Source organism: Ichthyophthirius multifiliis (genome assembly GCF_000220395.1).
Source record: "Ichthyophthirius multifiliis unplaced genomic scaffold scaff_1120509250839, whole genome shotgun sequence".
Classification (NCBI taxonomy): domain Eukaryota; phylum Ciliophora; class Oligohymenophorea; order Hymenostomatida; genus Ichthyophthirius; species Ichthyophthirius multifiliis.
Window position 1 is genome coordinate 261822 of NW_004086450.1, and position 10833 is coordinate 272654.

General features: G+C 15.8%; 5 protein-coding genes across 5 annotated transcripts, besides 19 other annotated features; 2 read left to right on the forward strand and 3 right to left on the reverse strand. All coding sequences in view use genetic code 6, as the record gives it.

Moving 5' to 3' along the window:
* The first annotated feature begins 1097 nt into the window (after positions 1-1097).
* Positions 1098-1179: a microsatellite.
* A 173-nt stretch (positions 1180-1352) lies between these two features.
* Positions 1353-2370, forward strand: IMG5_098750 (hypothetical protein; the record flags this gene model as incomplete). The annotated part of the gene is made up of 2 exons (XM_004035477.1): positions 1353-1817; positions 1879-2370. The coding sequence occupies 2 exons, from the start codon at positions 1353-1355 to the stop codon at positions 2257-2259; spliced, it is 846 nt and encodes a 281-aa protein (XP_004035525.1). The 3' UTR covers positions 2260-2370.
* Positions 2283-2327: a microsatellite.
* A 47-nt stretch (positions 2371-2417) lies between the features above and the next one.
* Positions 2418-4338, reverse strand: IMG5_098760 (hypothetical protein; the record flags this gene model as incomplete). The annotated part of the gene is made up of 5 exons (XM_004035478.1): positions 4219-4338; positions 3955-4150; positions 3247-3688; positions 2816-2855; positions 2418-2734 (listed from the first exon to the last, which is right to left on the reverse strand). The coding sequence occupies exons 1-5, from the start codon at positions 4292-4294 to the stop codon at positions 2418-2420; spliced, it is 1071 nt and encodes a 356-aa protein (XP_004035526.1). The 5' UTR covers positions 4295-4338.
* Positions 2881-2924: a microsatellite.
* Positions 3035-3088: a microsatellite.
* Positions 3132-3172: a microsatellite.
* Positions 3815-3878: a microsatellite.
* Positions 4339-4470: 132 nt separating the features above from the next.
* Positions 4471-4502: a microsatellite.
* Positions 4502-4544: a microsatellite.
* Positions 4545-4561: 17 nt separating this feature from the next.
* Positions 4562-5940, reverse strand: IMG5_098770 (ubiquitin-conjugating enzyme family protein, putative). The gene has a single exon (XM_004035479.1). The coding sequence runs from the start codon at positions 5929-5931 to the stop codon at positions 4858-4860; it is 1074 nt and encodes a 357-aa protein (XP_004035527.1). The 5' UTR covers positions 5932-5940; the 3' UTR covers positions 4562-4857.
* Positions 5931-5977: a microsatellite.
* Positions 5969-6017: a microsatellite.
* A 76-nt stretch (positions 6018-6093) lies between these two features.
* Positions 6094-6118: a microsatellite.
* Positions 6119-6401: 283 nt separating this feature from the next.
* Positions 6402-9674, forward strand: IMG5_098780 (hypothetical protein; the record flags this gene model as incomplete). Its single annotated transcript, XM_004035480.1, is given in 9 exon segments — positions 6402-7601; positions 7838-7992; positions 8045-8354; positions 8367-8370; positions 8431-8516; positions 8644-8841; positions 8897-9170; positions 9221-9270; positions 9651-9674. 9 exon segments carry the CDS (start codon positions 6402-6404, stop codon positions 9672-9674), a joined length of 2301 nt encoding a protein of 766 aa, XP_004035528.1.
* Positions 8987-9045: a microsatellite.
* Positions 9042-9090: a microsatellite.
* An 87-nt stretch (positions 9675-9761) lies between the features above and the next one.
* Positions 9762-9859: a microsatellite.
* Positions 9790-9910: a microsatellite.
* Positions 9795-9888: a microsatellite.
* Positions 9845-9898: a microsatellite.
* Positions 9911-9984: 74 nt separating the features above from the next.
* Positions 9985-10046: a microsatellite.
* Positions 9987-10034: a microsatellite.
* Positions 10047-10191: 145 nt separating the features above from the next.
* On the reverse strand, positions 10192-10684 carry IMG5_098790 (protein kinase domain protein; the record flags this gene model as incomplete). Its single annotated transcript, XM_004035481.1, has 3 exons — positions 10192-10242; positions 10290-10498; positions 10547-10684. Coding segments are annotated over 3 exons (398 nt in total), but the record flags the coding sequence as incomplete, so codon positions are not given.
* Positions 10685-10833: the final 149 nt, after the last annotated feature.

Genomic DNA, 10833 nt, shown 5'->3' on the forward strand with positions numbered 1-10833 from the left:
ATGAAATAATAAAAAAGAGATTTAATATTAACCAAAAATTGAAAGCATACATTCTTTTGTAATAATAAAAAATATTTTATTTTTAATTTATATTTTTTTTTTTTTTATCTTATAGAAAGTTAAAATATACTTTTTCTAATGTTAAAATATTAAATGTTTATATACATTTAATAAAATAAAATTATTCGAAAATATTTATTATGAATTATATAAATAATGTTAATAAAAACAAAAAATTAAATTAAGTATTTTCCTATAAATAATTTTCAATCAAATATAAATAAAACTAGTTTTATTTATAAAAATTATCATTAATAAATAAATGATAAGTTAAAATTATTTTATATTAAATAAATATATATATATTAAATAAAAAAAAGCAGATAAAAATAAAATATTAAAATTAAAATTATATTTATTTTTGAAAATAATCATTAATAATATAGGTTTATATTATTTTTACATAAAATAAAAATATATATAATAATAAAAAAAATAAAAATGTAATAAAATACTTAATTATACACTTCGCCTTATAATAAAGGGATTAAAAATAAATCCTTTAGAAATCCTTCATAATAAAGCTCTATAAAATTCAATGAAGAACCTAATTTACATACTTTCCAATAGTGGAATAACAAAGTTATATAAAAAGACAATAATTAAACATAAAATCTAATAAAATAAAAAAATAGTCACATTAATGATTACAAAACTTATTTAGAAAGTATATAAAATCCAAACTTTAATAATGAAGAAATCTCTATATCAGAAAAGTCTACTGTAAAAAACCGAAGTACATCTAGCTTTGATATTAATTTAATCCAAAAAAACATTAAAAATAAACAATATTCATAATAATTTAATAATAGATAAAATTGTCCTTCTTAAAAAAGCCAAATAAATTAAGAATATAGTTTAAAAAAATCATAAATGTAAGATGATTAGAATTCCTAAATAACCATTTCAGAAAGAAACCGTATTTAATAAAATTAAAAAATACATTAAATAAATAACAATAAATATTTACATAATAATAATAATAATTCATATTAAAATAGCCGACCTTAAGTTAAAAGTGATAAATTTACTGTTTAAAATGATAAAAATTCTATTATTTCAAATAATAAAAATTCTAGTGTTTATAATGATAAAAATTCTTGTGTTTAAAATGATAAACAATCTGTTTAAAGTAGTGGTTGTGCGAGTAATAATTGCTTATTGTGTGTTAGCTGTGTAAATAGATACCTTGCTTTATAAAAGGCTTAAAAATAATAAAATGAATAAATAAAGCAAGCTTAAGAAGAAAAAAACTATATGAAAATATAAATAACTAACTTCATAATATTTAAATGTATTAGGATGAAAAAAACAAAGGAAAAACTGATTAATTAAAGTATGAATTAATAAATTAAATAAAAGAAAGAGAAACTTAAAAAGAGGAATAAAAAATTAAATAAAGATAAAAAGAACTTGAAGAATAAAAAAATATAAAAGACGAATTAGAAAAAAATCAATATGAAAATTTCTAAGCAAGTTAGGCTTTCAAAAAATATTATAATTAGTAATTATAAGAGTAAATAGATTAAAAAAACAGAAAAGAAAATAATGAAAAGATGATATTTTAAAATTTAAAAGAAGTTCCTTTTATTGGAGAATTTGATTATGGATAAGTTGATAATGAGAAATAAATTTAGTTTTCTAAGTAATTAAAGGAACAAATTATGGAAAAAGAAAAAAGAAAATAAAACGAAAATAAAAAAGAATAATAGGAATATGAATAATTATAATAATATTATCGTAAACTAGAAAATGAAGTAATTTTTTATATTAAAAAAAATAAAAAAATATTATATATAAAAATTATTTTATTATTAGTAAAATGAGTATGCTAGAAAAATTTAAGAATAAGAAAAAAAATAGTAAAAAGAATAGTATATAGAGGCCGAAATTAAAAAATAGTAAAAGGCACAATTCGAAAAAGCCGATAATAACATTTATTTGAATTATTAAGAAAAAATGAAACAATTAGAAGAAGAAAAAAAAAGAAATACTTACTAAGGTTTAAGAAAGGCCAAATAAGAATATGCAAATATTTTAAAGAATTAAATAGCTTAAAAAGATAAAAAAAAGTCATTTGTTTAAGAAACTGGATTAATAATATAAACAAAATCACCTAATATAAAATAATGTTAAGGTTGTTTTAAAAATTATCCAGACACTTTATTAGAATATAGATAAAAGATATAAAATTAATGAAAAAGAATTATAAAATATTAAAAATATAATATATATATCTATATATATATATATATTAATATAAATATTAGCAACAAAAATTATAAAATTTATAAATAGCATAAAATTATTACAATATATTTTTAATATTATATTTTTTTTATTAATTTAATTATTTTTCAAATTATTTCCATACTTCCCCATTTTCCATCAGAAGTTCCATAGCTAGCACTATTTCTGTAATTTGCCCAATCAATAGAAAAAATCCCTTTGTTAATATTTTAGTGTAATACATCAACACATTTATTATTACATTCTCTATCAAATAATAAAATTAAATTAGTTCCAGAACTTCCTGCAATAATATAATTATCATCAGATTTAGAAAACTAACAACAATAAATAAATGATTTTTCAATATCTAAAATAATATCAATACATTTCTTAGTTTATCTAATATCCCATAATTATAATTACTTATCTTCTCTCCATGACCCTGTAAGAATATAATTATTTTTATAATCTAAGCTATCTCCACATATCATAGGACCATATATATAATTTTATGTTTTATTACTTCGTATATCCCACATTAATACACTTTAATCCCATCCAGCCTTTTTTTAAAAAAAATTATTAAATTATAAATAAAAATGATATGTATATATATAAATATTATGTATATATATATGAATATATATATTTTAATTTTACTTTATATTAAGTTTTTGTATTTTTTAAAACTCAATCAATTTAAAAAATACTGTTGATTCTTTCCTTTTTTTATTTGATTGAGTTTTATAAAAATTATGATCATATAATTTTATCAAAAATTATATAATATAGTTTTTTTTTTATATTATTTTATATTCTAAAAATTTATTTTATAAAAATATTAAAATTTATTTTTTATGTAATTTTTTTTTATTAAATTGCGTTTTTTTAAACAAAAATTTACAGCAAAAATAATAAATTAATATTATAAAATAATTTATATATATTTATTACTGTTAAAAGAATATTCTCTGTAGAAAATTTAGAAGCATATATCCTATTTTTATGGCCTGAACATATTCCAGCTTATAAAATTTAACATTATTGTGTTTCCAAATCATAAAGTCTTACTTTAGTATCCAATCCTCCTGTAATAAATTTACTTCCATCTAAATTAAAATCACAAGTATTTAAATCATTTCCTTTTTCCTCAAACATATGAACTATTTTTTAATTCTAAACATTCCAATATAATGTTTTTCCATCAGAATAAGTTGATAATAACATGTTTTTTATAAGTGAATCAGGATTCCATCTTACACATGTTACTGGAGCTTACTTTAAACTTGGATCTTATAAATTATATGCTATTTATCCCTTATATTCAAAAATAATTTGAATTGTTCCGTTTTCAGAAGCTATTGCAACTAGTATATCTTGAGGATCATATCGAACACTTAATATTTTTTAACTTTTTAATTAATAAGTATTTTTTTCATAAATTCTTTTGTTAATTTAATTAAATGTTTATTATTATGTCATTTATTATACACTGCTTTATATATAAAAATAATAAAAGTAAATATATATATATATATATATATATATATATATATATTTATATATTTATATATTTATATATATATTTATTTCTTTATTATATATTTTAATGTATATTTTTTTTTTTTTATTTTTTAAAAAGTAGTTATTATTTTTATATACTTTTTTTATTCTATTTTTTCATTTTGTTCTTCATTGTTTTTATTCAAATTTTCTTTTAATATTTACATTGAATGTTTTTTTTAAGGCAGTAATGGAAAACTTTATATTTTATTACTATTTTATAATTAGCTTTTTAATTCTTTATAGTCTTATTGTAATTCTATCGATTATTTTTTTTTTATTTTGCTAGTTATATCTTTTTATTTTTTATTATTTTAATGTTTAAATATATTCTATCAATTAATTTTAAATATTTATAATTACAATCTTTTACTTATTTTACATAAAATTATTATTTTTATGAGTTTCTATTTTCAGTATTAATATTATTTGATTTCATATTTTTTATTTTTTTATTAGACTAAAATTTTTATTATTTTTCTTAAAAAATTTATTATAAATAATATTAATATATCCTATTTAAAAAAAATTATTAAAATGATTTTTCTTATTTATAATTTTTTCTTTTTTCTCTTTTCTATTTTTAATATTTATTAGAAAAAAATAAAAATATAAAAATATTTTTTAAATAAATATTTCTTTAAATATTATAAATATATATATTATAATTATAATTATATTAATAATAAATCTATTATTTTTATTTAAAATTAAAAATTAACAAATTAACAAATATTATATATTTAAAAAACAATATTTTAAAATAAAATAAAAAATATAATAGATTTCATAAATTATAATTTAATTCTAATTAATTCAACAATAATTACGTTCTCTTCATTTCCTATTCCAACATCATTGCATAATTATTCCTATTTTCCTAAAATACATCACAAATTTACTGATTATGATAAGAAATAATTTCATCATAATCGCTAGTTTTATCATTCTAAGCTTCTTAAACCCACATCTAAATATCTTTAAGAATTTTATTCTTTTTAATCAAAAAGTGTTTTTTAATAACATCTGAAATTCCTTTGGGCTATTCTCTATCATATCATTAATAGTATGTTAGACATTATAATATCGAACAATATTACAATATCCTTTATTAAGATTATTTCCATATTCACTTTCTCTATATTATTCATAAGAAGGTTCATTAAAATAAACATCTTCATTCATAATAAGTGATTATATACTAACTAAAACTTAATAAATATTCGAATATTAAGGATTCCAGTTTTCATCAGAAGAACCATTCCAAGTTCCTAATAAACTCAAACAAACTAATCCGTCTGCATATAAATTTGGATTAAATCTTATTTATCCCCCTTTAGTCGATGTTATGGATATTATTGGAGGATTATTAGGGTATTCTTCTGGTATAAAAATATCAAAAATAAATGCTCCATGTGCATATGGGGTCCCTTCGGAGCCGAAAATAAGCGCTTTCATTACATCTAGTCTTTTTTCGTCATAAATGAGAAAAATACTATTAGTTTCGCTTAAAGGTAACTATCTGGAAAGTTATTTTAGTTCGTTTTTAAGTCTATTTTATTTTCTATTATTATCATCATTAAGATAATTTTAAGAATTCGTTATTTTACATTTGTAACTATATTCTATTGCATTTTCTGGATTTTCATATATTTTTGATACTATGGGATATGATTGGATTCTTAAAGGGGCTAAATGTTATGCATATGATTTATTTTCGTTTAATTATTTAATTGGAGTCATATTTTATTCCAATATTTCAATATTTGATTCTTCCATTATTAAAAGAGGATTTTCATTTAATATTTAAGTAGTATATGTACGATTCATATGTAAGTCTTCCCATTTTTTTAAATTATTATCTTATGTTAATATTAATATTTTGAATTCTATTTCAAGACCATCAGGAAGGCATATGGGTGTCTTGGAATACCATTTTGGATATTTTTCAGGGTCTGTTTGTAATTCGAAGGCTTTTTAAGGATCCCATTGACCAAGTTCTGGAATAGAACCACATATTTTAACTGTTTCTGTGAAATTAGTATAGGCTGTTACTTGAAAATTTAATTTAATCATTTATTTTTTGTTGATTTTTTTTTATGGTTTTTTTTTTTTTTTTTATAAAATTAATATTATTTTATTACATATAATTTTTTTATTAATGTTTATTTAATATCTTTATTATTATATTATTTAATATTTTTAAAAAACTTAATATAAAAATAATATTTTTGTTACTATATATATATATATATATATATATGCTTTTAATTTTTTATTTTTTTTTCTATATATATATATCAGAAAAAAGTAATGATTTGTTGATTATGTAATTTTTTTTTATTAAATATTTATTTTAATATATAATAACCTTATATATTCAAAAAAAAAAATATTAATAAAAAAAAAATATTTCTTGACATTTTTAAAATATTTAATTATTTAATGATTAAATATATTCAAAATTATAAATTTGAAAAAATATAATAATAATTTTATAAAAATAACATAAATTGATTATAAATATTTTATAATAATGATTTTTTATGTTATAAAAAAAAAATATAAATAAATAAATATATTTAATTTTTTTTATTTTTTCAAATAAATTAAAAGGAAAAATAATTTATCTATATTTTTTTCTATATACAAAACGTAAAGTTAAAAAAAAAATATTAAAAATAAATTAAAAAAATTATTTATATCGGATCTTTATTTTATATAAATTAAGGGTTTTTTAAATCTCTTATTTAATAATTAAAATCCTTATTTATATAAAAAACTTATATAAATTATTTATATTTATATATTTATACAAGTTAATAATATTATCTAAATTTGTTATTTTTGGTTTAACTGATTCATTTATCATTAGTAATTTCAATTTTAATTTAATAATATTATACAAATCTTCGGGCAGATTTTTAATCATATAATTACTAGTATAGATAACATTAAAATATTTATAAACATTACAATATCCTTAATTTAATTCTTTATATACTTTCTTTCCTTTTATATTTTTCATTAAGTATATATTTTAATACATAAAAGCTTTGTGTACTAATTAATACTTAATAGATATTTTAATGTTTTTTGATTCCATTTTTCATTAGAAAATCCATTCCAAGTGTTTAAGAAAACCTATTTATCTGAAAAAAAAAAAAAAAAGATTAAATCTATTTTTTTTCCAAAAGTGGAAAGTGTATAAATATTATGGAAACCTTGGACTTTTATGGTGTGAGGGTGCATTAGAAAATTTTTCATAAATAAAAATATATAAAAATAAACACTCAAAAATCAAGAGCTTTCATATTATCTATTCTTTTTAATCATAAGCAATATTAATACTATTTGAATTAACAGGATGCTATCTAGAAAGCTATTTAAACTACTTTTTAATCTATTTTATTTAACAATGTATGATCTTTTTTTTATAATTAATAATTTCCTTTTTAAATCCGCTTATGTTTATTATAATTATTCCTAAAATTAAACTTTTATTATTTTATAAGAGCGAATTTTACAATGAGTTAATTTTTAAGAATATATCACATTTATGTCTTTCTAATATATTTTTATTCACCATTTTAGATCTCTTGATATTTCAAAACACCTCTTTGAAGCTTATTATTATCTTACTTTATAATATACATGTGTCATATATATTTGCTTTTTCTTTAAGTTTTAAAAACTTATTATTTTGCCTATTTAATATTGAAAAATTAAGTCCGTCAGGAAATACTGTAGGCTCTATTAATTAAAATATTGGATATATTAATTCGCCATATAAATAGTTCTATATTGTTTTCTCATAATCCTAATTTCATAATTATCTCCTATTATTTTTACTTAAAAATTATTATAAGTTATTTATGTAATTTTTTATTTTAATAATATATTATTTGATTTAAACACTGTTCTTATGTAAAAGAAGATTTTTTGAAATTTGATTTTTATTTAATTAAAAAAATTAAAAAAGAGAATTTCTATAATTAATCTTTTTTATTTATTATTAGTCTTTTTAATGCGTTTATTAATATAATTGTTTTTCATTCTAAAAATTACTTATTAATAATTATGTATAGCAATGAAAGGTTAATATATATATAGTCTATTTGCATTCTAAGATCCAATGTAAACAAATATTATTGAACTCATTTAAATTTAAAATAAATTTAATAAATAGAGCAATAAATTATCAATAGAAAAATCACGATTTAAAAATAAATTTTTGCCATACACTAAAATAAGAAATTATATGTAAAGAACTTCAATAAGAGGAAAAAGTTTTTGCTTAAATATAATATGATGGAAAATGTGAAAACTTAGCTATTAAAGAATATCAATTTATTAATTAATAATTTCCTATGGAAGGAATATAAATTATTTTTTTAGGAAATAATTTAAAATTAACTGTTTAATTATATTGTGATCATACAGCAGAAAAAAAAAATAATTAAAAATTAACTATAGATAATAAAGATTTAACATATTAAGTAACTAATTAGCATGGTAAAAATAATATTTTTAAAATATATAAATAATATTAATTTATTTTATTATTTAAATAAGCATGTCCTTCTATTGATATAACTGAATCTTGGGATTTATTTAGAGAAAATAATGTTTTTTATTCTGTTTTATTTGGAGTATTAGGAGTATTTTGTTTAATTTAATTTAAAAATGTAGATTAATTTGTTAAAGCAATATTAAGCTTTATATTAGGAATAATACTCACAACAGTATATTATATTATTAATATTTAAAATAACATATAAAAAATAGATTATATATAGAGATAATTTAGTTGAAAATTTATGGATTGAATCAATTGAAATGTATAGAATTTCTTTGGTATTTGGATTTTGTGTAAGCTTAGTTATATTAAGTTTAGATGATTTCGGAAATTTTTTATTAGGAGGTTTTGTAGGATATTTATTAAATTTAATAGTAAATAACATTATTTTTGATAAATTTAAATTGGTAAATAATTAAAATTATATATATATATATTTAATATTTTAATAATTATAATAAGAAAGAATATTTTATTTTGTAAATCATTTTTGTTACTTGTTTTGGAATAATAACTATGATATATTCAAAGTATTTAAAAAAAAAAAAAAATTATATAAATATATATATATATATAAATATATTATTTTTATATATATATATATATATATAAATTTTTTTATTTATATTTTTTATAAATTTTTCTTTTAATTTTTTTTTTTAAAGAATTATGAATAATATTTGTATTTTATTTATTGGAGCAATTTGCATTTAAATATCAGCTGATTTAATTTTAAGTATATCATTTAAAATTATTTTTAATTTTTATATATATCTAAAAAAATAGGCTCATATCATTTTATTAGTATTCTTTAAAAAAATGACAAACATAAATAAGTTTTTATTTTTCATTTTATTTTTAATTTATCATAATAATTTTATTTAATATAAGTTTCATTTAGACTATTTTATTTTTATTCTTTCAACTTTGTTTATAATTACTATAGGATTATTTTTTAAGTTTAAAAAGTGAAAACATATTTTTAAATATTCTTTTATTTTTATTGTAATATTATTAAAAATATAAATTATATTTGATTTTATTAATAATCTTTATAAAATTAAACTTATTTTATATAAAAAAATTATTATTAATATAATTATATTAAATTAAAAAATTGAAATTTTAAATAAATAATTATAATAAAAAAAAAGTATATAAAATATATAAAGTTATAAAATAATTTTTTTATATAAAATTTTAAAAAAATATATAGTTTTGTAAAAATAAAAATATATGAAACTATTTAAAATATATATTAATTAATAATAATTAATGCAAAAAGTATTAAAAAAAATTAAATTATATTAAAAACAAGAATATTTAAATATATATATATATATATATAGATATAAATATATAAATATATATATAGATATTTATTTATATTTTAGTATATATTAATTAATATTTATATATATATATTTTTTTTTTATATATATAATTAAATATTTTTTTATATATGTTTATATATATAAACATATAATACTTTTATTTATTTTTTTTTAAATATATTTATTTTTATACCTATAAATTTTTATATTTTTTTTTTTTTTAATATAAAATTTTAATATTATTTTTTAATATTAAAATTTATAATTAATTTATTAATTTTTTTAAATATAACTTTTACATATATTTTCATTGTAATTTACAAAATAAATAAGCCTTTATATTTTTTTATATAAATTTATATTTTATTTCAAAATTTCTTATTAAAATTTTGTTATTTATATTTATTTCTAAATATATTTTATTCATTATTTTTCTTTTGTATTCATCATTTCTACAAATTCATAAAAATCAATCTTTTTTAAATAATATATAAATATAAACTATATTATAAAATTATTACTTCACCGTCTCCATTTTTATCAGCTTCTTGAATCATTTGATCCCAAATATTATCATCTTAATTCTTATATTCTTCTTAATCTCCTAGTACATTTTTCAATTCCTATTTTGAAATTTTACCACTTCCATCTTAATCAAACATTTTAAATGCTTAAAGTAATCTTTCTTCTTTTAAATATAAAGACTTCTCAATAGAAGCAGCCAAAAATTCTTAAAAAATAAAATAAGAAAAATAAATATATTTATAAAAAAATATACCAGTATAATTAATTGTTCCATTTCCATCGGAATCAAGAGAATTAATAACACTTTCTATTTCTTTTAATTATTAATTTTCTTATTTTGTCAAAGCATTCGAAATTTCTTCCAAAGTTAAAACTCCGTCATTATTTTTATCTATAGATTTAAATAATTAACCTAATTCAAGAATTTCAGATTCATTTAATTAAGAAGCTATATATGTCAATGTTACTTTTTTGATTTTTTAATGAGTATTGAAAGCCTTTAAAGAATTATAATTCAATTTTAAATTAGAAGCTAAATTT